Source organism: Coptis chinensis, chromosome 8 (assembly GCF_015680905.1).
Source record: "Coptis chinensis isolate HL-2020 chromosome 8, ASM1568090v1, whole genome shotgun sequence".
Taxonomy (NCBI): Eukaryota; Viridiplantae; Streptophyta; class Magnoliopsida; order Ranunculales; family Ranunculaceae; genus Coptis; species Coptis chinensis.
This window is the reverse complement of record NC_141463.1, coordinates 25,071,911-25,094,337: the sequence shown is the minus strand read 5'-3', so window position 1 is coordinate 25,094,337 and position 22,427 is coordinate 25,071,911. Positions and strand designations below refer to the sequence as shown.

At 37.8% G+C, this 22,427-nt stretch overlaps 3 protein-coding genes across 5 annotated transcripts; all 3 read left to right on the top strand.

Annotated features, from left to right (window-relative positions):
• Positions 1-1,909: 1,909 nt before the first annotated feature.
• On the top strand, positions 1,910-4,975 carry LOC147480736 (dihydroorotate dehydrogenase). 2 transcript variants are annotated; one of them, XM_086575387.1, is made up of 4 exons: positions 1,910-2,305; positions 2,374-2,445; positions 3,642-3,685; positions 4,574-4,975. In XM_086575387.1, the coding sequence occupies exons 1-3, from the start codon at positions 2,147-2,149 to the stop codon at positions 3,645-3,647; spliced, it is 237 nt and encodes a 78-aa protein (XP_086431513.1). In that variant the 5' UTR covers positions 1,910-2,146; the 3' UTR covers positions 3,648-3,685; positions 4,574-4,975. The 2 variants fall into 2 exon arrangements, with proteins under 2 accessions (XP_086431513.1, XP_086431512.1); XM_086575386.1 differs by lacking the exon at positions 3,642-3,685 and having other exon boundaries at positions 2,103-2,305.
• A 5,538-nt stretch (positions 4,976-10,513) lies between these two features.
• On the top strand, positions 10,514-16,318 carry LOC147480735 (uncharacterized). 2 transcript variants are annotated; one of them, XM_086575383.1, is made up of 8 exons: positions 10,550-10,726; positions 11,430-11,493; positions 11,927-12,077; positions 12,168-12,241; positions 12,360-12,878; positions 13,028-13,585; positions 13,773-13,985; positions 15,285-16,318. In XM_086575383.1, the coding sequence occupies exons 2-8, from the start codon at positions 11,446-11,448 to the stop codon at positions 15,906-15,908; spliced, it is 2,187 nt and encodes a 728-aa protein (XP_086431509.1). In that variant the 5' UTR covers positions 10,550-10,726; positions 11,430-11,445; the 3' UTR covers positions 15,909-16,318. The 2 variants fall into 2 exon arrangements, with proteins under 2 accessions (XP_086431510.1, XP_086431509.1); XM_086575384.1 differs by lacking the exon at positions 11,430-11,493 and having other exon boundaries at positions 10,514-10,726.
• A 483-nt stretch (positions 16,319-16,801) lies between these two features.
• LOC147480734 (GDSL esterase/lipase At1g09390-like) lies at positions 16,802-20,831 on the top strand. Its single transcript, XM_086575385.1, has 5 exons — positions 16,802-18,422; positions 19,299-19,484; positions 19,891-20,051; positions 20,172-20,442; positions 20,534-20,831. The coding sequence occupies exons 1-5, from the start codon at positions 18,164-18,166 to the stop codon at positions 20,764-20,766; spliced, it is 1,110 nt and encodes a 369-aa protein (XP_086431511.1). The 5' UTR covers positions 16,802-18,163; the 3' UTR covers positions 20,767-20,831.
• The last annotated feature ends 1,596 nt before the right edge of the window (positions 20,832-22,427 follow it).

Below are 22,427 nucleotides of genomic sequence, written 5' to 3'. Positions count from 1 at the left end.
ACTTCACCATGATTTTTGGGTTGAGTATCGGTATAGGCCAACCGATATCTTTTAATACAAATTATGAGAATATTGATAGTATGCTTGTGAGTTTCCCTCGCTTGGATGCGGATGCTTATGATTCTTCTGGTATTAAGTTATCTTATATTAAGACTGCATATATGGAACCCTCTTGATCCTGATACATGAGCAGAGTTAGCTTTGACTATTCTACCTGATAATAAGGGTGATGATGTGTATGTTAGGGTTTTTTTATATTTTTTATTGGGCATGTTATGTTCCCAAATAGTCATTATACAGTATAACTTGGATATTATGCTTATATTTCTGATTTGCATAATATGAGAGATTATGACCTTGGTAGTTCAGTATATGCCACATTGATATCGGCATTAGATAGATCTTCACAGACATTCGGATGTAGAAGTCCTCAGATTGCAGGATTCACAGGACTTTTAGAGATTTGGTTTTATGAGTACTTTCGTTGTCTTTGTCCTAACATAGACATGATTGTTGATACTCGCCCTAGATTTGCTAGTTGGTCAGGGCCTCACTTGACTCGTAACAGGGGACATATTATAAATAATGTCTGTATGGCTCGTACTTAGATTGATATTAGATCATTGTCATCTATTGAGTGGAGACCTTAGCGTTTGTCTATTGCCTTTGACGATCCAGTTGTGCAACATGCTTGTGTGTTGTCATGTTACAGAGTTGTTTTTGTTGCACGTGACTGTAAGGTTTGGTACTGTGGTGATAGATGTTGGAGACAGATGACTGGACGTTATGGAGTTCCATGTGCTCCCATACCAGATGTTAGTGATGTTAAGTCGTGAAGTAGAACTCAAGTTCATGAAGTTCATGCCAGTTGTAGCCCTTGGCTAGATGTGTCTTTTTGTTGTTGAGCAGACTGCTGATCAATATTATAGATGGTGGAACCGTGTCTCCATGGGCCCGTTGTTGCCCCCAGTTGGTCGAGCTAGCAACTTCGAGTTTGTGGGCTTAGAAGGGATGAGACGTGAGCTACGTATTCCTCATCTGCCACAACCTATTTACAACCCACAACCTCTGAATGCATATCATCCAGCTCCTGTGTCTGCCAGTAATCCCCAGATATTTGCCGTGTGTGGACCTGATGGGGAGGCTACTTACATTTCCATTCATGAGGTGCCTCGTGCTCGTTGCCATGAGTTAGAGCTGCAGATTGATCAGTATACCACGGTGAGTTTAGTTGTTTTATTTTTCTTTTTTGGATTTTCAGGTTGAGGTTCGAGAAAGATATGAGAACTAGATTTGTATGTTTGATGGGATGATGACTGTTGTGTATCATTATAGCTAAGAAAGAGAGGAGACATATTATCAAATATATCAGCAATCCCAACATGCGTATGACGAGACTCGAAAAGCGTATGATGATATTCAACAGGTGTATACGCAACAACATCAGGGATATGAGGAACTTCAGGCTGAGGTATTTAACCTTCTTGCAGACAGAGAAACTCTTGGTTCTCATGTTAGGAACTTAGAGGAGCAGTTTCGGAACATCCAAATAGAGAAAGGAAAGACATCGAGTGGTAAGAGGCGTAAGAAGAGAGCTAAATAAATTTTATGTAATATGATAGATTTTGGATATTGGATTATAATCATAGATTTTGGATCATTTTTATCGTTTTGTATACATAATCATAATCATAGGTTTTGGATAATTTTTATCATTTTGAATACATAATCATAATTATTTTTATAATTTTCAAATACAATTGCACAATTATTAATTTCTTCATTTGTACAATTATTAATTTTTTCAAAAAATGCGTTTGAATTTTTAGAAAAACCACGTCATGTTAGCCAAAACCATGCCAGCGTGAGAGATTTGATACAACACTAAAACTGGAACCAAATTTTGGCTGATTTGGTGTTTTCATCAACATGTGACTCTCCTGAAAATGAAATGGAAAATATTACTCCTAAAGATGGTCTTAGTAATAGTAGGGTGAAAGTGTGAATGAAGGAGAATATGCATACGCCTTTACCAACTGTCCAACATATCGATGATTTTGGGCCTTAAAATATCGGGGCAATTTAATGGGCTGGGCCCAGGCTGAATTCTTGAACAGAAGTTTGATGTGGAAAAAAAAAGAAGAAGATGAAAATGATGGAGGGAAATGCAGTAGAAAAAGAGGAAGAGTTTGTTTACAGAATCAGTACAGCAGAGGAATGGGAAGAGTTACAGAAGAAGGGTTTTAGCTTTGGTGGCGAACTTGATAAGACCACTTGTTGTTTTCATCTCAGCAAGCTTGATCAGGTAATTCAGCTTGTATGTTTTTCTTAGAATTTTCATATATAATAAGGAAATGTTTGTTTGTTATGCAGGTGAAAGGAACCTTGCAGAATTTTTTTAAAGGGAGGGACGATCTTTACTTGCTTCAAATTTACACTAAGAAGGTAACCATTTATTTATATCCTATCAATACTAATGCTTACTGGTCCTAAATGCCAATTTTTTAATATATTGCTTAAAGGCCTATAAGTAACATTAGTAGTATTTTTTTCTTCTTAAAAGCATGGGAAGTGTGTTGTTATTTGCTAATCTTCACACCAGATTGTAATAGAATCAGGATGATAATTGAATAAGGATGTTAACAACTGCAAATGTTTTCAACAGTAAGAAATCAACTCTTCATCGCATCAAGTGGAACTTTATCAAGGATAAATCAAAGATATTGTATATTGTATATTCATATATAGTGGATGCATCAGGTCTTGTTGATGCTAGTCTTGAAAGTTTTTTGGAAAGGTGGAAATTTAATTCTTCTAAGCTCTGGTGAATTAAGATATAGCATCATTAGATAGAGTGTGGTCCTTTGGATTTTCTGTTATTTCAGTTTCGTGTACAACTTGTTCAGCATGACTGGAAAGAAACTAGGTAATTGGCATTCTTTTAGTACTCTGATCACTGATGGAATGCTTTCAAATTCTGTATATTTCAAGAAAAATGTTTCATGAATTAAGATAGTCAAGTTGTTAAGTTATCTTATTTACCCAATGTTAGAAATCAGATTAGCAGCATCCAATGTTTGGATATAGTATTTTGAAAGAATGGTTAACTTATGAGGTACTTACATACTTATATGATTGTATCCTTGAAATGATGCAAGACACAGTGGATAAACGAACCAGTTGGCCGAACCAAACCGACCAGCCCAAACCCGAGGGGAATTTTTCAGAATTTCTGTTTTAGCTGATATTATGATTTTTCCAAGTGACAAACAAGGTCAGGATGTGTGGAGGGACGAAAATTTGGAGGATTAATGCTACTTGTTCCTCCAAATTACCATTACGAAAGGCATTTTTAATGTCGAGTTGGTACAAAAACCATCACTTAGTTGCAGCAACGGAAAAGAGGACACGGATGGTATTTATATCTGCAACCGGTGAAGAAGGTTTTTTGATAATCTATGGAATGCTCTATGCATTACAGTTGGCTACAAGTTGAGCCTTATGCTGAGTAACATATTCACTGCATGACTTTGTGGTGGAAAAGGCACAAGCTCTCTAATGCATTATTTTATAGGGTATTCATGTTTTCCAACATAGACATCATCCCATGAGCCTGAGCAACAGCATTTTAACTGTTTCAGGTATAAAAGTGAAGCCAATGAAACCATGAAAGAGCAATAAGCAGGTGAGGGATGTTGGTCAGGGACACAGTTCTCAATAAGATAGGTTCTAACATCAGTACATGTGCGTCGGGCCTTATGGAGAGCAATAGGGTGATCATTGATAATCACCACAGCTGACGTTTTGAGAAATATTGACAATGACTCGGGAGATGATAACAACACTAACCTTTTTGAGTATGAGAATAACCTAGAAACAAACACTTCAAGGCATGTGGATCGTACTTAAATGAGCTTGACCTAAAGACCTACACCAAACGAGTGCTCCCAAAAACTTGGGGTGGTATGAGAGTAACAACTGCCCCAATACCAAGTTATCTTCTTCACCAAGAAGAGAAGATTGGGAGACAAAACTCAGCTTCTTAAAGCGAGAAGCACGTTCATTTATATGAAGTTAATATTTACATACTTAGAACGAAGGACAAAATGTTGTAGTAGTAGAGGACAGATGCCAAAATACTCTATAATCTAAATATGCAAAAGAAGAGTGAACTAGTGAACCTCCTCCTTTCCAAAATCCTTCTCAACTAGAAGTACCTTTGCTCTTTATGTTCAAGGTAGGCCCAGTCTTTCTTTTGTATCAATTGTTGAATATATACCTTCTATTGTTGTTCATTTTCTCTCTTCTACTTGCTACAATGAAGCCAAGATGCTTGCACAACCAACAAGGTTTGCCTATGACTGATTATAAATGCGCCTGATGTTACTTGTAATGTTGGGAGAAAATTTGTCTGGTTCAAATTCTTTTAAGTGTGCCTGTGGATTCCTGTTAAATCTTTGTCTAATTTGACGTCCAGTTTCATCTTTGCATTGCCTATATATTTGGTATTTGCTCACCAATGTGGCAATGTTCTTTGTGCTAAGAGTTCCTCTTCTTATGTATTTTTTTGTAGCTTGGCGATGGGTTGGTTTATGAAGCTGATGACAATTCCAACTTTTTTCCTCATTTTTATGGCCCGTCTCGGAGTTTCGGCCCTCTTCCATTTGATGTTGTCACCAGAGCAGAGAAGTTAACTTTATTAGGGGGACAATTCAGTTGTTGTTGGCTAGACTAAGCAGGTTTGACCGTAATGTTGCTTGATCCTGCCAATTCAGCTTTATATTATATGTTTTACTGGCGTACAAATAAAGAGAAGGCACTATCCAGTACTGTTTGTGTAATTTTATTTTGTTTTATTTTTTTGAGATTATTGAACAAAGTGAGACTATGTTGCTATAGTTTATTTTGTATATCACTGCTATGGCTCTAGAGGCTGAACATCAGACTGTCAGAGCAATCCATATGCCACTTTCCATGTTGTAGTGTAATGCAGTCGACCTAGCTAACTATAGATGCAGGCGATTGTTAATTCATCCTACAGGGTTGGGTTCTAGGTATGCAATTTTAAAGCTGAAGCTATAAATGAGAGAATATGAGGTAGGCTTAGAGCAGGTCAAGCCCTTTATAACCATGCATTTAGCACTAGAATGTGAAGGGTCTAGGTTTATATTGTATTTTTGGGTTGCTGCAGTCAGCATTAGAACCAGTGCATGACATTTGGATGACAAAGGGTGATTGTGTATCTTGGACAAGATAGAAAGATTTGGGGGGGGGGGTATTGTTATGCTCTACAAGGAATAGTTTGTCAATTTAGAAAAAGGGTGCATGGATTTAGGTCGTGGTTGAGTACCCCTTATTCAGTAGAGGCTCATCTGCCCAATCTTTGCATTATTTGCATGGATCTAGGCTGTGGTCCGAAGCCTATTCCTTTTTTTCAGAAACAACTAGTTTTTTTTTTTTTTTTTTTTTTTTTTTTTTTTTTTTTTTTTTTTTTCCTCAAACATTTTCATATTATTTAAACTAAAACGGGCGTGGAAATACCCATACAGTCTTTACTGATGATATCCGGAGGTCTATCATGCCATGTGACGAGCTAAAGAAATGCCATATTGTGCCGGTGTGTCCGCAGTTGCATTTCCTTCTTATGGATGATGGATATGTTTTCAACAAAGAGAAAAGTTGACGAATATCCTCAATGATCCCAGCTGCCTCCCATGGACTATCCCCTGTCTTCCCCTTAATGCAATTGATCAAAGCCCAGGAGTCACTTTGGATATTTATGTGGGTAATGCCATATGAGATTGCTAGATATAGACCTAGTCTCATGGCCAAAGCTTCGCCGGAAAGATGTTCTAATCCAAGCACAATAAAACCCGTCATACTTCCTTAATACACATCCCATACCTGCAGGGCCTGGATTTCCGTGACACGCACCATCGACTGATTATAGATGAAGAAGTTGTTTTGGTCTCTTGGGTGTAAGGAGTAGTGGATGGGCATCCTTTGTGCTTCTCCGAGAAAACAAGACTAGCTTTGATTGTGCCTTGAGGAGTGACCTTCTTTTGTTCAAAAATCATTTCATTTCTGCTCTTCCAGATGTTCCAACAGATGATTGCAAAGAGTTCCATGGCAAAGGGTATTTCTCTATGCTGATTTCTAGATGTTGAGTCCGTGATATCCATCTCTCGTTATTGAAGGGTGTTAACAATTTGGGGGATGGGGCTGAGTCTCCATATTGTCCGAAAGTGAAAGGGCATTCTTTGAACAGGTGTTGTGAGGTATCCGGGTAGCTTTTACAGGTTAAAGTTTAAACCTATATTGAATAGGTTAGAGGAGGAGTTTAAAGCATCAAGTGCAAGTTTCCACATGAATACCTTTACTCGCGGGGCACCGAAGTTTCCGTGATGATTCTCCAATCAAAGAGAGTTTGGGTTTTGGTTGTCGGTTATAGCTTGATACCCGATTTCACCGTGTATTTTTCATTAATTGTTAGTGTCCAAATTCTTACCTCCGTTTTAGCGGTATGTGAAAGTGGAATGGAGATAATTTGTTTCGCAATATCTTCCTCCGGCCCGTGTGGTAGATGACGTTGGAGCGCCACTTCACGGTGTAGCTATCAATGAGGTCCGGAGGCGAAAATCGGTTTGACAATGGGATTGGGTATATTGGAGCGATGCCTTCTTTACTTGGGATCCATCTTTCGTGAGTTTGATATCCGAACCATTTCCTATTTCCCACCCCAATCCTTTAGTGAGGAATGTATGGATGTCTCTTTCCGTGGTTTGGGACTCACAATCAAGAAATCCCGATTTCTCAAGTTTTTGTCTTGACAATATCGATCCATAAAGACTGTCACTTGCAATGACTTCCCAACCTTTCTTGGCGAGGAGAGCTAGATTTGTATGTCAAGATTTCGACCCCGTGCCTCCATATAACTTTGGCTTTTCAATGTTGTTTCCAGCTTAACCGAAAGTGAACTTTCCTAGTGTTTGCTTCATGTCCCCGAGAAAAATGCACAAACTACTTACGGTAGTTTAAAACCCCCATCCGATGAATTGGGATTGGAACAAAACCGCGTTAATAAGTGTCGGTCTACCCGCTTGAGAGGGTAGATGCCTTCCATAACCCGAACCGTTTTGTAGTCTCGTATAATAAGGACTTGCTTGTTACTCTGGCGAGGCAAGTTGGGCTCCCGATAGTTTGAAGTTGGCTTCGTCTTTTGATGTCAAAAATTATGAGTTTTGCTTAAAATCTCTCGTCGCATGAGTCTTGAAGAGCGGATCGGATTTTCAAAGTTGATTTGATGACCGATGCTTAATGAGAATAGCTTCAAAGCCTCGACCATTTCATTAACTTTTTGAGCTCATTATTACCAAAGAGCACAAGATCATCTGCATAAGCAATCGAGGAGACACCCCGCCAATAGAGATTCCTTTAATGAGTTTGGCTATTTTAGGAGATGGGTGGACGGGACCTCCATGCCTAGAATAAAGAGGTATGGTGAGAGCGGATCTCCTTTGTCGGATGCCTCTCTTTGGATTAAAGTATCCGCATGGTCCGCCATTGACGATAATAGAATAGGAGGCAGTTGCACACAAAAACATCACCATGTTACACCGATTGAAACCAAATGAAGAAAGAGCTTTCCTCGAAATTCCAAACAACACGATCATACCTTTAGATAGGTCAATTTTGCTCCCCATTTTGTTTGGCTTTTTGTTTTAAATGTTGAGGTGGTGAAAAAGTTCGCTATAAGAATGTTGTCATGGATACATCGATCTGGGATGAAGCGCTTTGGAAAGGGCCTATTATTTTATTCAAGATGGTCGTAAAAGCGATTCACTATGACTTTTGACGATTTTATAGGCCACATTACAAAGGCCGATTGGACTGTGTAGGTTGTTCGAGGATTTTTGTTTTGGAATTAGGGGGGCGATGTTTGTGTGATTGGTTTTGTGAAATGGGCAAAGGAGGTAGAATTGGATGTGATGTCCCTACCGATGATATCCCAATAGGTATGAAAGAACTTTCCTCAGAAATCCATCCGCCCTCTGATTTGTTCGCTCCCAACTGATAGGCCGCTCTTCTAATTTCGCCTCCTCACGGGGTTACGTTCATGTCAATGTTGTCTAGAGCGGTGATCCTTGGTGCACAAGAGTTGAAAATCGGCTTGTCATCATCATCATCGACCTCTCGAAGTTTTTCCGAAATGGTCCACAAAACCTTTGAGATGGCTATCCGAATGCCAGCCCTTGTCTTTGGATCAGTAGTGATACCTTTGGCTTGTCCGCTGATGATGATGACATATGGAAAAATTTTGTATTATCATCCCCTTCTTGGTGCCTTGTGTTTGCTCTTTGTGCCCAATGCCTTTCTTCCCTTAATACCAAATTTGCAAGGAGCTTTGACAATGCTTTTTCTCGTGATCAATTGCTCTCGGTTCTCACCGTTGGTGGATGTCCGCGATGATCGCTTCTATTTCCTGGATTTTCTTTTTGAGTTTCCAAACACGGTGTTTTTCCACCGAATGAAGTTTTGGCAAAGGCAAAAGTCTTAGTCTCCCCGAAAGTGAGTTGAAAGGAGCTTGAGCCTTTAAAGGTTTGGATCCAGCTCTTTGTGCACCGGGATTTGTTGTCCTCGGTGTAAAAGCCATGCATTTTCAAATCGAAAACGATGGAATTTAGGAGAAAAAGGCCTAAGGTTCTTGGTGAAAATCAAGACTTTATGGTCACTTTTGAGAAAACATAGCTCAATTGTGAGTTTGGAAATAAAGATGCCATTGACATTACAAAATAAATGATCAATGGTTTGAGCCACTCTAGCTAGTCCATCTCTCTTATTTGTCCAACTAAAACATTTTCGGGGTGCATTAGATTACATCTATCGAGGTGAGAGGCATCACTTTTCTTTGGTGTAATGGGTCTTCCTCCCATCTTATCGTCCTGACATAGAACTTGGTTAAAATCTCCGAACATTGCCCAAGGACCTTGTACCGTATCACCAAGAGCCGCTAACAACTCCCATTGAATTTTCCTTCCATGATGCTTTGGGTGGGCATATACAGCAGTGAAAGTCCACTTAGGTTCAGTTGATGAAAGGCACTGTGCCGTACCATGTATCATCCAGTTCTCAAATTTTTCAATGTGAACTGACAGCTTGCTTGTCCATAAAAGACTCATACCACCAGACCTGCCATTTGAGGGGACATGAAAATGGTTTACAAACCCTTGTCTTTGGATTTTTTGGGAGATTTTTGGAGATTTCACTTGGGTTTCAACTAGCAGGATCATCTCCGGTCGATATTTGTGGATTTTCTTCAGCAAATCTTCACCTGTTGAGGGGTGACCAAACCCTTGACAGTTCCACGAGAATAGACTCATTGTGAGGGGGGGGGGCTGTTTCCGGCCAGCCGCCATCACCGTTTCAGTGGTCTCTAATATCTCATTGGCCGAGGTCTCCTCTTCCTGTATTTCAGTTATGGTAACTGAGGCTTTTTTGGTGGAGATGTCTTCTGACAGTTGCAAGAGGTTGAATTTCCGTTTGAGGTTAGATTAGGCATGTGACTAATGAAACAAATCAAACAGGAAGCATGTCCCAGACATCAATATGCGATAGTTGGATAGAATTCGAAGACTTGTTATTTTGGATTAGAATGAATTTTGCGGCAAATATAACAAGTGGTCGCTACTTGAACCACTAAATTATATTAGTGGACTAATATGGGATGGAGATTGTAGAATCTTGGTTGATGGTAAATGTAGAAATGGGCCATGGGAATACAGGAGAGTGAAGGATATATGGGATAAAAGCAGGGACACGGATTTTTATATGCAGAGCTACAACCATATCAAAAGGATTATCGCATAGTTAAGCAAAGGTAGATGTTATAATTTTTAAAGCGTTTTTAGAATAAAGCAAGGATTACTTTCATTCTTATTGGTAGTTTGATTTGATTAACAGTTGGAATAACCTTTTGTTTAGCACACTTTTGGTTCACTGGAAACTTGACTTGTCAGATGCAAAGAGGGATCATCTGTGAAAACTAGAAAGGATCACTGGTCCTCCTTTAGTCCGTTATCTATAACAAAAAGTTCATTATTTGAAACAAGATGGGTAATTTTAGCCAAAGATTGTACTATCCAATTACCCATGGAACTCCAACATTTATTGCAAAATGGAAATCACATTCAATAATGGCTACATGTTGGCTGCAGTGTAGCTCTAGCCTCTAAATTACAATGCTAGTGTGGTTACCAACTTGCTATCAGGTATGCTAGTGGTGAATCTTGTCTATTAATTGCTAATATAATGTATATGGCTAATATCACCATTAATTGAATTATTACTATTATTATCAACTCTTTTGGAAATGAAAATATTCTACTCTCTCAATATTGGTAACTTTGTTATTAATTATCAAGTCCCAAGGTTAAGGTGCAAGCACGTTCCAAAAAAAACCCTTGTCAAAAGTAAAACATAAAAGGGTAGAATCGGTATTTCCAAAACAAACCCGAAACTTATACATAAAAAAAAACTGACCCCTCCCACCGAAACGTTTCAAAAAAAAAAAAGGAATCTCTCTCTATTTTTTTTTTTTTTTGTTTGAAATAAAAAGAGAGAGAGAGAGAATTGGAATTAGGGTTTTGAATTGTTGAATTTGGAGGCGGATTGGGTTTTGCTATGGTGGTACTGCAGATACTTGCCGCCTCAATTTCATTCAATTAGGGTTCGTTGTTTTCTATTCACTTTATTTGTGTGTGTGTTTTTTCATTAAAGTTAATTGTTTATATATAATATGAATTTTGAAAGTTGTTAAAGATAACGTCTTGGTGGTTTTTATTGGTTAGATTTGGTTTAGTGAGGTCTTTCATATAGTTTAATTATTGAAGATGGAATTATTGTCTACATAGGTGTTACTTTAATTAGATATAAATCAGGCGGGGCTTTGTACTTCTTTTCTCATTGCCTTGGTAAGGTTTTTGTGTTCCTAGTTGTTAAACATTTTTTATGTGTACGCGTTGTTTGGAATAGTAGTTTGGGAGAGTCAATAGTAGTGGGAGCACCTTAGTTTTTGCTCTATATTTAACCAGCATAGCCTGAACATATTAATATAGTCATCAACTTATATCCTGTGCATTGTTCAGACATTACTGAAGCTTCCCTTCCTTAGGGATTGGTGTTAGGTATACAAATCTATTCGTTAAACTAGTTATTTAATGTGAGTTTCTATAGGTTAACCTTCTAGTCTTCTTCAAGTGGTCTTTCAGTTCATTTTCCTTTTTATTTTCTTCCTGTAATTCGTAAGGATTTGACTTCACGCTTTGATCCATATCAAATGGAATTATTGGGCCGAAGAGTAAAACTAAATTTTAATATACAACTTTATCTGTGTGCTGGCTTCTGCTTATGTTTTATCCTCTATCCTACAGAGGTGGCAGTCCCAGTATGGCAAGCTACACTGGTTCTGAACATGAAACTACAGAAATATACATGGTAATATTTGAGATTTAATGTTTAACATAATATGTTGTGATGCTGCCTTGAATATTTGAGATTAAATGAGAAAGTATCTAGAACATGATAAATAGTCGGCAACATTTTCCAGGAAGATTTAATCAGATTGTTCCTTATACAACAACTTCTTTCATTGAATCTTCTACTAATATATATTAAGGGATACGATTTTTATTCGGTGTCATTTGGAGATAAATAGGAAATACCGATTTTAAAGTCAATCTCAGTTAGTTTAATTTTACACCTTTTGATTAATTTTATCGTTACTGGTACTTATTGAGAAGTTCTTTTGGTTGAAGTCTTTACTTTGAATGTTAAATTTTGGTGGTAGCTGGTTATCCCAGATTTCTGGGTCTTGAATCTTGTGATATTGTACCTGTGGACTAACCATATATCCTTGCCATGAATTTAGATTCAAGGTTCCGAGTCAAGCCCTCATTTAGCTACAACTCCTTCTCTTGGACAATTTGGAGTTATGGATAATGAAGGAGGTCCCGAATTCATTGTTGACCAGGGTCTGTATTATCCTGCTTCCACCAACTATTATGGATATTACTGTACAGGTTTGTTTTGGGGTTTGTTTGTCTGAACTATTCTTACACCTGCCACTCTCTTTTTCTCTTTATTATGAACTTGTTGCTGTATGTTTCCAGGATTTGAACCAACTGGAGAATGGGATGAAAACCAAAGGTTTTTCGGGCTGGATGGTCCCAATCTTCCTTATGCTGTAAGTTCGTGTATATATATATATATATATATATATATTTGTATTTGTTCCTGTTATCTGAAATTTATTAGTGTACTAATTTTTTCCCTGTTCCCAATTATGAATGCTTCTTTTTCAGGGATTACAAAATGAGAATTTACCATATGTATATTATACACCTAGCTATGGGTATGCACAGTCTCCATACAATCCATACAACCCATACATACCTGGTGCTGTGATAGGAGTTGATGGTTCGGTTGTAGGAATGCAACAATACTACACTGGATCTACATACCAGCCTCCTGCCTCACCTACATATTATCCTCTTCTTGTACAACCGAAGACGGAAAGTACCCCAAGCAATGCCCAAGAATCCCATTTGATTAGTGCTGGTGCGACAAATACTAATGGTGGTGATGGCCCCGGTTCAAAACAACACCTGCCCCCGACTTCTGGAAGTATAGTCAAGATACCTCCCAGACCTTCCCCAGGAGATGTGAGAGCTGAGCAAGGTGATAGGACTTCAAGTCAGCCCCATTCTTCTGGTAAGAGATCGGAAGTTTCAAAAGCTAATGTCACAAATTCAAAGCAGCTTCCAACTCATAGTAGTGCTTCTGTTGGTGTATCTCGTGCTGCTTCATCTCAAGTTACTCAGGTGTGTTTCTTTGTTCTTTAGTTATGAAGTGTGTATAGCTCTTTCGAAGTGGAGAAGTTAGATGCTGATATGTCCCCAAAAAAATGGTGTCACATCTAGAATGCATCAGTCATCAGAACTTAATAAATAATTTTGATTATGTGTTTCAGGGTAGAAATGCTTCTGGATCAGTTCAAGCTACAGATCAGTTAACATTTGGACAAGTTCCCTCACTTCATGCCCCAGTAAAAGTTGCAATGCCTGTTACTAATGGTATATCTGACTTTGGCACAAATGCACGTGGATGGCCTATGGTGGAGAAAAGTAGGCCCAGGTTTCAATATTCTGGGATTATGAACAATGGAAGCGGAAACTCAGATTTTTTCAGTGAACAAAATCGGGGTCCTAGGACAAATAAGTCAAGAGGTCAATGGATGCCATCCACTTCCCTTGAAGTTAACTCGGCAAATACTGGGACTACTGGTGGGCATGGAAAGATAATTATACATGCTGATCAGTACAATAAGGAAGATTTTGCAGTTAGTTATTCTGAAGGCAAGTTCTTTGTAATTAAATCTTACAGCGAGGATGATGTGCACAAGAGCATTAAATATAATGTATGGTCCAGCACTCCAAATGGAAATAAGAGGTTGGACAGTGCTTATGCTGATGCTCAGAGAGTAGCTGCTGGGTATCCAAGGGGATGTCCTGTATTCCTTTTCTTTTCTGTAAGTATCATGTTATTCAAGTTGGATAAGCTTTTTATTTGATTTTCTAATTAATAGTATCAGGAAAGAGCACATATCAGCATTTGGTTTTTTTGTACCTTTAACATTTTTTATTTTCTGTGGATTTTGTTGCACCTGCATTCTTTATTAATAAGCTTTGTTTGACAAAAAGTATTGTTATGCACAGGTTAATGCAAGTGGGCAGTTCTGTGGTGTTGCAGAGATGATTGGTCCAGTTGATTTCAACAAGGACATGGATTTCTGGCAACAGGATAAGTGGAGTGGTAGCTTCCCTGTTAAGTGGCATATAGTAAAAGATGTGCCAAACACTAATTTCCGTCATATCATATTAGAGAACAATGAGAATAAACCGGTGACAAATAGCAGAGATACACAGGAGGTAATCAAGCTTTATGTTTTTATGATTGTTTGTTTTCAATATTCTATTACTTTGATATATGGGCCAGTGGATGGCTATTGAATGCATGTCCTGTTCAGCCCTTTATTACTGCGTAAACTAATCAGCTTAGTTTTTCTTTTGTAAACACAATCTGTGTTAATACAGTTATCTTTTTCGTTTCTCATTAGCATTGAAAACATAAATTTATAATGCACAACTCTCATCTAGATGAAAATAAATGCAGAAGCAGGCTATTTGTGCAATTAGAAGAAACTTATAATTCTGTGAGTGGGTCTACCATTTTTGTGCTATATATGTTTCCAAGAGTTCTAAGAGTGCACGCAAAAAAAAAAAAAAAAAAAAAAAAAAAAAAAATTGAAGGTTCAGATTGGGGCTGTACCCGTATTTTGCATAAATAAAGTGTAAAGCTCTTTTTATTTTTACTTTTTAATAAAGTTATATTTAGTAAAGTACTAATTCATTGGAAAAGGCGTAGTGCAGTGCATCCTGAAAGGGGGTTAATGGGCATTTGTATGGAAGCTAACACATTTTAAACTGGTTGGCACCGTGTACTCCTTTCGTCACGTGTCATCCGACCTTTTGCTCCCTCAGCATGACACTAAAGAAAGCAATAGTCTAATTCCAATCAAGCTATGTCTTTAAGTGTTTTTGTCCAATTGCAAATAAACTGGTGTGCATCCTTGTAATAGCTGATTAAGTGATTATGTAGTCAGGTGGTAGAGTCACTTTTCCTAGGTGCGTGCTCTCTTTACGCCAACTATTGAACCTAAATGAATACATTTTTTCCTGTATAGGATGATAGGCGCTGGCATCACCACTGCATAGTTGGCGTAAAGATTTTGTTATAGTTTTCCTAGGTGCTCTCTTTACGCCACTGTGTACATATCCTAGGTGCTATCTTTACGCCCAAAGATTGTTAAGAAATTTAATGTTATGCTATGTCTTTTATAAACTTGATCATTACTGCTGTTCGAAAATGAGATTTTGATAAATAATTGTTTAGCCATATATGTACACAGTCTAGTGATTTTTCGCAAACTAATCATGGTTAGCAAGATTAATGGGAAATGCATCACTAAAAGAAAAGCTTATATATGAACATGTCTATAAAGTTATTTCTTGCTTTGGCTCTTCTTAGTGTTCCGTTCTGTATATTATTTTAGAGTTGTAACATGTGCAACCTTTTGTCATATTACTCATGCTTGAGAATTTGAAAGTGTGCTTAATTATTTTGTTGTTGGTCTATAAAATCATTGTTAATATGTGAAAATTTTGCAGATAAAATATAGACAAGGAATGGAGATGTTGAAGATTTTTAAGAACTACACATTTAAGACGTCTATACTTGATGACTTTATGTACTATGAACAAAGGCAAAAGGTTATGCAGGAAGAAAAAGCAAGGCTTCATGGTAAAAGCTACGACAGTTCCTTCTATACACCTGCATTTGTTCCTCTGAAGAAAGCAAATGGTGTCACTGATCGGCCTCCTAGTGCAGATGAGACAGCCAACAGGCATAACCAGCTGACTAGCTCGGGGAGGAAGGCGGCCTCTACGACTGAGCAAGTTGCTTTAAATGTAGATGTCATCAACTCATCAGGTAGTGAAGAGGGTAATGCTAAGAAAAATCCAGTTGAAGATGCAAATGATGTCACATCTATTTTGAAGATTGGTTCCCTCTCAATTGATTCGAAAAATGTTGAAGCTCAGCCGACTGCAACAGTTACGATAGCAAGTACGAACACAGTTGATGTTTTCACTGTGGGCTCAATGCCTGTCAAGGTGAATGGGTTTTCTGAAGCTTCCTCTGCGACGTTGACAGTAGGCTCAATTCCCATTGTTACAAAAGGACTAACAGTTGATAAGCAAAACACAGGGAAATCTTCCTCAGCTGGCATGTAACTCTGACAACTCAAGGAAATGGATTGGATAGATGGAAGATAATGGTTTTTATGGAATACCATCTATGACTTGGTGGGGGTCTTTGAAATTGTTTTCGTTTCTTTTTCTTTTGTAACCCAACTGTACCATACTTCAGTTACCTGGTTATAGCCTTAGGTGATCAGACATGTCTTGAAAATTTTCTTTTTTTTCTCTCTCATTCCATTGATGCATTGGATGGATCCTCCAAGGGAAGTTCTAAATTGTTTTAGTCAAAAGGGATGGATTGAGTATGATGGGGATTCTTTATATGGTACTGTTTTAGTTGGGAAGTTGCAAGTTGTAAGATTTCCCATTTCTTTTGTTGTTTTCTTTTATATTATCTTTTTTTTATCAATAGATTCATAATACAAAAAAAGTTTTATTGTCAATGAGTTTCAGATGCTCTCTAGTTGTTTTTGATGTGTTGAGTTGGAGGATTGTCCCTTTGGTTGTAGTTTAATTAGTAAATATATTAAATTTGTGTTATGTTGTTCTTAGTATGTGATTTTGGATGTGCTTAAGGAATGAAAGCATTGTGCTATTGTCACTAAATAGGCTATTGTTTGACAACAAATTCTTTATTCTCTTGTTATTACAACAACTTCTTGTTATTTTGATTGCTCTTAGACATTGATTGATCTTCAATCACATGTTATTTTGCTGATGGTGGCTCGAGACAGACTTGCCTGTTTTATCTGCATGGGTGGATGAGAAGTTTGAAACCAAAAGAAAAAGGTTCTTATCTGCTTTTCTCCACCATCCACATCTATTTTATCTTTTGGGGTTTGTGTTGCACTAATGGTTGTTGATTGTTGGATAATGACAGGAGGTATGAGTACTCGAAAGGAAATAAGAGAGGGTAGGGGCTTTCCTTCTCTTTGTTCTTAGAAGGTAGACTGTATAATGGTTCTTACAGTGGATGAATGGTTTGCAGGGAAAGTGGCTTCTTAAAACAGGTTTGCACATGATTGAACCATTGCGTAGTTGCCATACTTGGTTGTTGCGAGTTTGGTGTAATCTCATTGCTACCACAATGCAAACTTTTCATTTGCTTGTGATTTTTCTGTTAGCTGTTACATTTCATTTCCATTTGGTCTGAACATTTTCTGTACTTGTGTGGCATTTGAGTAGGCTCTCTTATTGAGAGGTCTGATATTATATTCACATGCTCTGTGTGGAAGTAGTCAGAGGAGTTTTGGTGCATTAGTTTTGATGTTATTAGGGTTCTTTCTTCGAATTCTCTTAGGCTACATTAGTGAGGTGGATGGTAACTATTATGTTTATTTGCTATGTTTGAGAAGTCAAATGAAATAACTGTCCAGAAAGAAACAAGTTTTCTTTTATGTGTGTCAACTGACTGAAATTCCAGCAGTTTTCTTTTGTGTGTTAACCGACTGAAATTGCAGCAGTTTTCTTTTATACTGAAGTTTCTAATATACACATATTTTACACCTCCCTTACTCCGTGCCAGACACAGCAAGTATATGTTTGTACAGCTATGAATATTTTGGGAAAAGCAGCTTGGAACCTCAGCTTTGCTAGATTCTGCTAGATCGTTAAAGATTGCTTGGCGGAATATTTCTAATGTGTTTATGGAATATTTTGTCTTGGTTTTGTGCATTTTCATTTTGATGCAAGTTTGTTGCCTGGTAAAATTTAAATCTTCATTATAACTGCCTGAGTTACATGTGCAACCTGTTTTCATGGCAAACAACTGCTAGTGCAGTATCTTGGAAAAGAATAATATGCCAGGATGCAATCAATTTGTTCTGAGGGTATCCGCACCCTTCAGGCAGTTTAGGAAAATCTTCTTCTCTGTATGTATGTGTGCTCGAGTGTGCGTGGGGTGTTTGTGAAGGTCCTAGTCTGTGGGTCGGTGCAAACCACAACCAATAGTTACACTCTCTCTCTTAGGGGTGCATGTGCATGTGCATGTGCATGTGCATGTGCATGTGGTGGTTCTTTTTTTCTTTGTTTTTACAGCAGTCCTTAGCATAGATATAGTCACAGCTTTTCTCAACAGACCAGTATTACTAGTAAGTAGGAACCACAAAGACTCAGATTACATCTCAAGTAATTAAGAAGACTGATAAGTACTATGAATGCATCCAAACCTGTATGTCTTGTCCTTATTCACCACTGTCCATTCTCATGGGGTCCTTGTCTTTGTCTTCTTGTTAGAAAGGCCTTTATAGCCCACAAACATAATGAACATTAATATTTTGTTCTGAAGCATGGGAGGTGAAAGAAGCATTCAGTCTTATAAGCTTCATAACCACCAAACATTATTCCTTCTTTTAATCTTTGTTCCACATTTGGGTAATTCTCAATGCAACATAAACCCTGTGATATTTAACTTTGGTGATTCTAATTCTGATACTGGTGGATTTTGTTCTGCAACTGGTCTCATATTTGACATACCGAATGGTCGTACATTCTTCCACAAACCCTCTGGCCGACTATCTGATGGACGATTAGTGATTGATTTTCTTTGTAAGTTTTGCTTGAATCATTTTGTTTAGTTTTTGTTCTTCTTATACATGGAATGATCATAGACTCTCTCAATTGATCATAGAATTCGCAGGGTACTTCAGAGTTTAGAGTGTTGGTATATGGATATCAGAATATCCATGCTATTTTTTCTGCTTTAGAACTCAATCATTTTCAGTGATGCACACTAATTCACTTGCGTTTCACCGCCCATCATTTTTGGTGGTTTTCTTAGTTATTTTATTGGACAAGTAGTGCACACACGGAATCATGGGGGAACTAAACGAGCCACATCTAAAGGATCCAAATATGTTTCAAATATGCTTAGCAAGTTCTGAAACATTCCCAGTATGTGAGAAAATTTATAGAATTTAGACATTGTATATGACAAATTTCTAGTTCAGGTTGCCGGACCCCCAGCCTAGATACAGATCAAACGTTGGCCAGACTCAGACTCAATCTTCACAAGTCATGGGTTGCGCTTGGATTCGATTTTCGTCCAAGTTGCGCCACAACATAGAACCTTTTTCGAAGTGAGGAAAGGGTCAAGCTCTTGTGTTCCTTCAGAGTTCATTTGGGCTAAGAGCAACTATATGCTAGATATGCCAATAATCCCAATATCAACCAAGGTCCCTTTAATTTGTTCATTTAATTTTCTTTAACTTATATATATGGCGAATGTTTCGTTTTCCCTGAATCTCTTTTATAACCAACCAAGTAGGTGTTAAAATCAAAATGAAATATGACATATTGGCCTGTTCACCAAAGTAATCCAAGTGAGAGGCACAGACGTAGGAATGTGGGGGACTTTTATATGTATCCATGCTAAAGAGATGAAGAATGGAAGTATCTGCCTTTAACTGGTCGGGTTTATCACAGGTGAAAGTTTAGGGACAAGCTATTTGACACCATACCTGGAGCCACTTGCCCCGAATTTCATAAATGGGGCAAATTTTGCAATAAGTGGTTCGTCGACTCTACCCAGATATGTTCCTTTTGTTCTGGACATTCAAGTCCTTCAGTTTCTCAGGTTCAGAGCTCGCTCACTGCTACTTGGATCACAAGGTATATATATTATATCTTAACTTCTCAAGTCTTACTCTTTTGAAGCGTTTTTTTAGGTGTTCCTATAGAATAGACGAAAACTTCATGCTTCGATCTAGTCCTCGCAATCAACAAAAATAAGTAGAGTTGTTTATGTCCATCAAAGTTTTGACGGAGTTGTTCAGAGTTTAGACCGTCACATGCATATTACTATAGCAAATGCTGATTCATGATGATTACATCAAGAGATGGGTCTCATACTCTCATGTAGATTGTGGTTTGCAACACTAGCTTGTTTCCAACGAATTGGACGCTTTAATTTTTAGGTAAAAATTGTACATAAGTTTAAACCTATTAATTAGGGACATTACTCATGTCCAAACGTGAATTCCATTAGCATACTAAGAAGTTCCAAATATTCACATAGGTACGACAGGTTTGGTCAAGGAAGCAGGATTTCAAAATGCAATTTACACAATAGACATCGGGCAGAATGACCTTGCTGGTGCATTCTCTTCAAAATTATCTTATGAGCAGGTCATCCAACGTATACCATCTCTCCTGACGGAAATCAAATATGCTATATGGGTAAACTTCAGCTTTTCTTCAAAGAAAATTGCATATTCTCGGCCTTATTGGGTTGGTATGCCTTATATACTGTTCTTGCATAACATATATTTTGTACTCTAATATTATATATACATACAGAGTCTATACCAACATGGTGGGAAAAACTTTTGGATACACAACACTGGCCCCTTGGGCTGTTTGCCTCAGAGATTAGCAACATCCAGTCAAATCGCGACTGACACTGATCAGTATGGATGCATTCAATCTCTTAATAATGCTGCAAAAGAGTATAACAAAGGGTTATTTGGCTTGTGTGAAGAATTAAGGTCAGAAATGAAGAATGCCACCATTGTTTACACAGATATATATACCATCAAGTATGATCTTATAGCAAATTCTACCATATACGGTATGTGTGTCTTCAACATTTCTCCATCTCCACGCAACTAATTACACTTTGTAATTGCGATATAATCATGATGAGCTTCACTTATCAACAGGTTTTGAAAATCCACTTATGGCATGTTGTGGGTATGGTGGACCACCATACAACTACAATGCTAGCTTGACCTGCGGTACAACTGGCTGCAACGTTTGCAAGGAGGGGTCTAACTACATAAGCTGGGATGGTGTTCACTACACAGAAGCCGCTAATGCAATCGTAGCAACAAAAATACTTTCTACAAATTACTCTACACCTCAGCTTAAGTTTGATTTTTTCTGTCACGCATAATTAAGCAACAAAGTTACGGACATATTATTTTCTATTTCACACACAATATACGTACGGTTTATACATCTCATGTTTTCAACAGAATGGATGTCATGGTCATGAACAACAATTTGCAATATATTGCGCAGCAGTCATCTTATCACTTATCAGGACCAATCGCACTTCAGCTGGCAAGGGTGAAATCTATAGTTTGGTCGCCCAAAAATGAAGGCAAAACGAGCATTACATTCTTTTATTTCAGTAAGCTGCATTTAGTTTACTGCTAAGTGAACATGTGAGTATGTGACCCATGAGGACCAAGTACAATTATCGCTCACTATCAAAAAAATAAACTGCCGAAATTGACTAACAGCAACATCAGTTCCCCAAGCTAGATCACTGAAAACCCAATGACTGCTAAAAATTCTAAACGAAAAATGGTGCCAATTTCTCTATTAGGTGAAGGTTTGTTTGACACTTTGACCACATCTAGTTTCATTGGCCCGAAGCCTAATGCACTGACGGACTGACGGTTGAGCATGGGCTGGCTGGCCCAAACCGAAAATTTGAGAAGGGCCTGAAATGATCTATATATTATATATAACAAATTAGGGTGGTGCTAATCCAACACCACCCCCTAATCTTTGGATCTATCTTATGACGTGGCGAATCGTAGGGTTTATGAGGTGTGGGTCGTTTAATAGTGTGGAACAAGAGTGTTATATTATCTACTAGGTATAACCCGTGCCTACGGCACGGTTGGTTATTAGGCGCTAATTATATCGAATGGAGTTGCTTATTATGTTTTAAAGACATGTACACCTTGTGATCTCATGTCAAAAAGTGTCCTTTGACTTGCTATACTGGAATAAGAATTGCTCGACGGGGAAATGGATCCTCTTTGAAATGTATCTTGTAAGCATGCTCAACGGGGCGATCGGTCAAACTTCTCCAAGGTGTAGATGCTGCCCTCCTGGATGAAGTCTTCCCTGACAACGCTATCGAAATACTGGATGTCCTTTTCGAACAAAATGGTGTGGATTTGATAACCCTGACCGCATGATGAAAATTAATCAAGGTGCAAACACCCATACAACATGAAACCAACATAAATAACAAAATGGATATATTAATATATTGAACATCACAATGAATACTCTATTCGACAACGACCCAATTCCGCACAAATCATATATATGTCTAGCACTTAAAAGAATATGAGGGCCTAAACCAAGGGCGACAGCCTCCCATGTTGGTGCAATCGATGACAACATAGAAAGGAATCAGATAAAATAAAAAAGAGGAAAAAAAAAGAAAAAATGGAATGACTGATTCTAATTAATGGACACGAATAAAATTTAAAAACTCATAGCGATTCAACGGGGTAGGATTGATATGGAAAAATCAACACCAAAGGCCGGTATAGAATAAGAACAATCAGCTGTAATAATAGGTTGCATTCAAATAGTTGTAATGAGAAGAGAAAAAGCAAACTTAGGAAAATGTATATACAACATGCTTATTAAAGGACACATCATTTAACATATGAAAAAGCATAATGTGTCAGTTCCGAAAAATTCATTTTTTTTTCACCTAAGTCTAACGGATAATCATTACCTTAGAATCGAGCATTACAATTTCAATACTAATGGCGCAATTCTTCTTCAAATTAATGGGTTTCC

What these genes read in the sequence shown, in the direction of transcription:
- LOC147480736 (XM_086575386.1), top strand. Translation starts at nt 2,147, where the DNA reads ATGAAAATGATGGAGGGAAATGCAGTAGAAAAAGAGGAAGAGTTTGTT. An exon ending in ATCTCAGCAAGCTTGATCAG is followed by an intron (nt 2,306 to 2,373) that starts GTAATTCAGCTT and finishes TTTGTTATGCAG; the next exon opens with GTGAAAGGAACCTTGCAGAA. An exon ending in TTCAAATTTACACTAAGAAG is followed by an intron (nt 2,446 to 4,573) that starts GTAACCATTTAT and finishes ATTTTTTTGTAG; the next exon opens with CTTGGCGATGGGTTGGTTTA.
- LOC147480735 (XM_086575383.1), top strand. Translation starts at nt 11,446, where the DNA reads ATGGCAAGCTACACTGGTTCTGAACATGAAACTACAGAAATATACATG. An exon ending in AAACTACAGAAATATACATG is followed by an intron (nt 11,494 to 11,926) that starts GTAATATTTGAG and finishes CCATGAATTTAG; the next exon opens with ATTCAAGGTTCCGAGTCAAG. An exon ending in TTATGGATATTACTGTACAG is followed by an intron (nt 12,078 to 12,167) that starts GTTTGTTTTGGG and finishes GTATGTTTCCAG; the next exon opens with GATTTGAACCAACTGGAGAA.
- LOC147480734 (XM_086575385.1), top strand. Translation starts at nt 18,164, where the DNA reads ATGGGAGGTGAAAGAAGCATTCAGTCTTATAAGCTTCATAACCACCAA. An exon ending in ACTGCTACTTGGATCACAAG is followed by an intron (nt 19,485 to 19,890) that starts GTATATATATTA and finishes ATATTCACATAG; the next exon opens with GTACGACAGGTTTGGTCAAG. An exon ending in AAATCAAATATGCTATATGG is followed by an intron (nt 20,052 to 20,171) that starts GTAAACTTCAGC and finishes ATATACATACAG; the next exon opens with AGTCTATACCAACATGGTGG.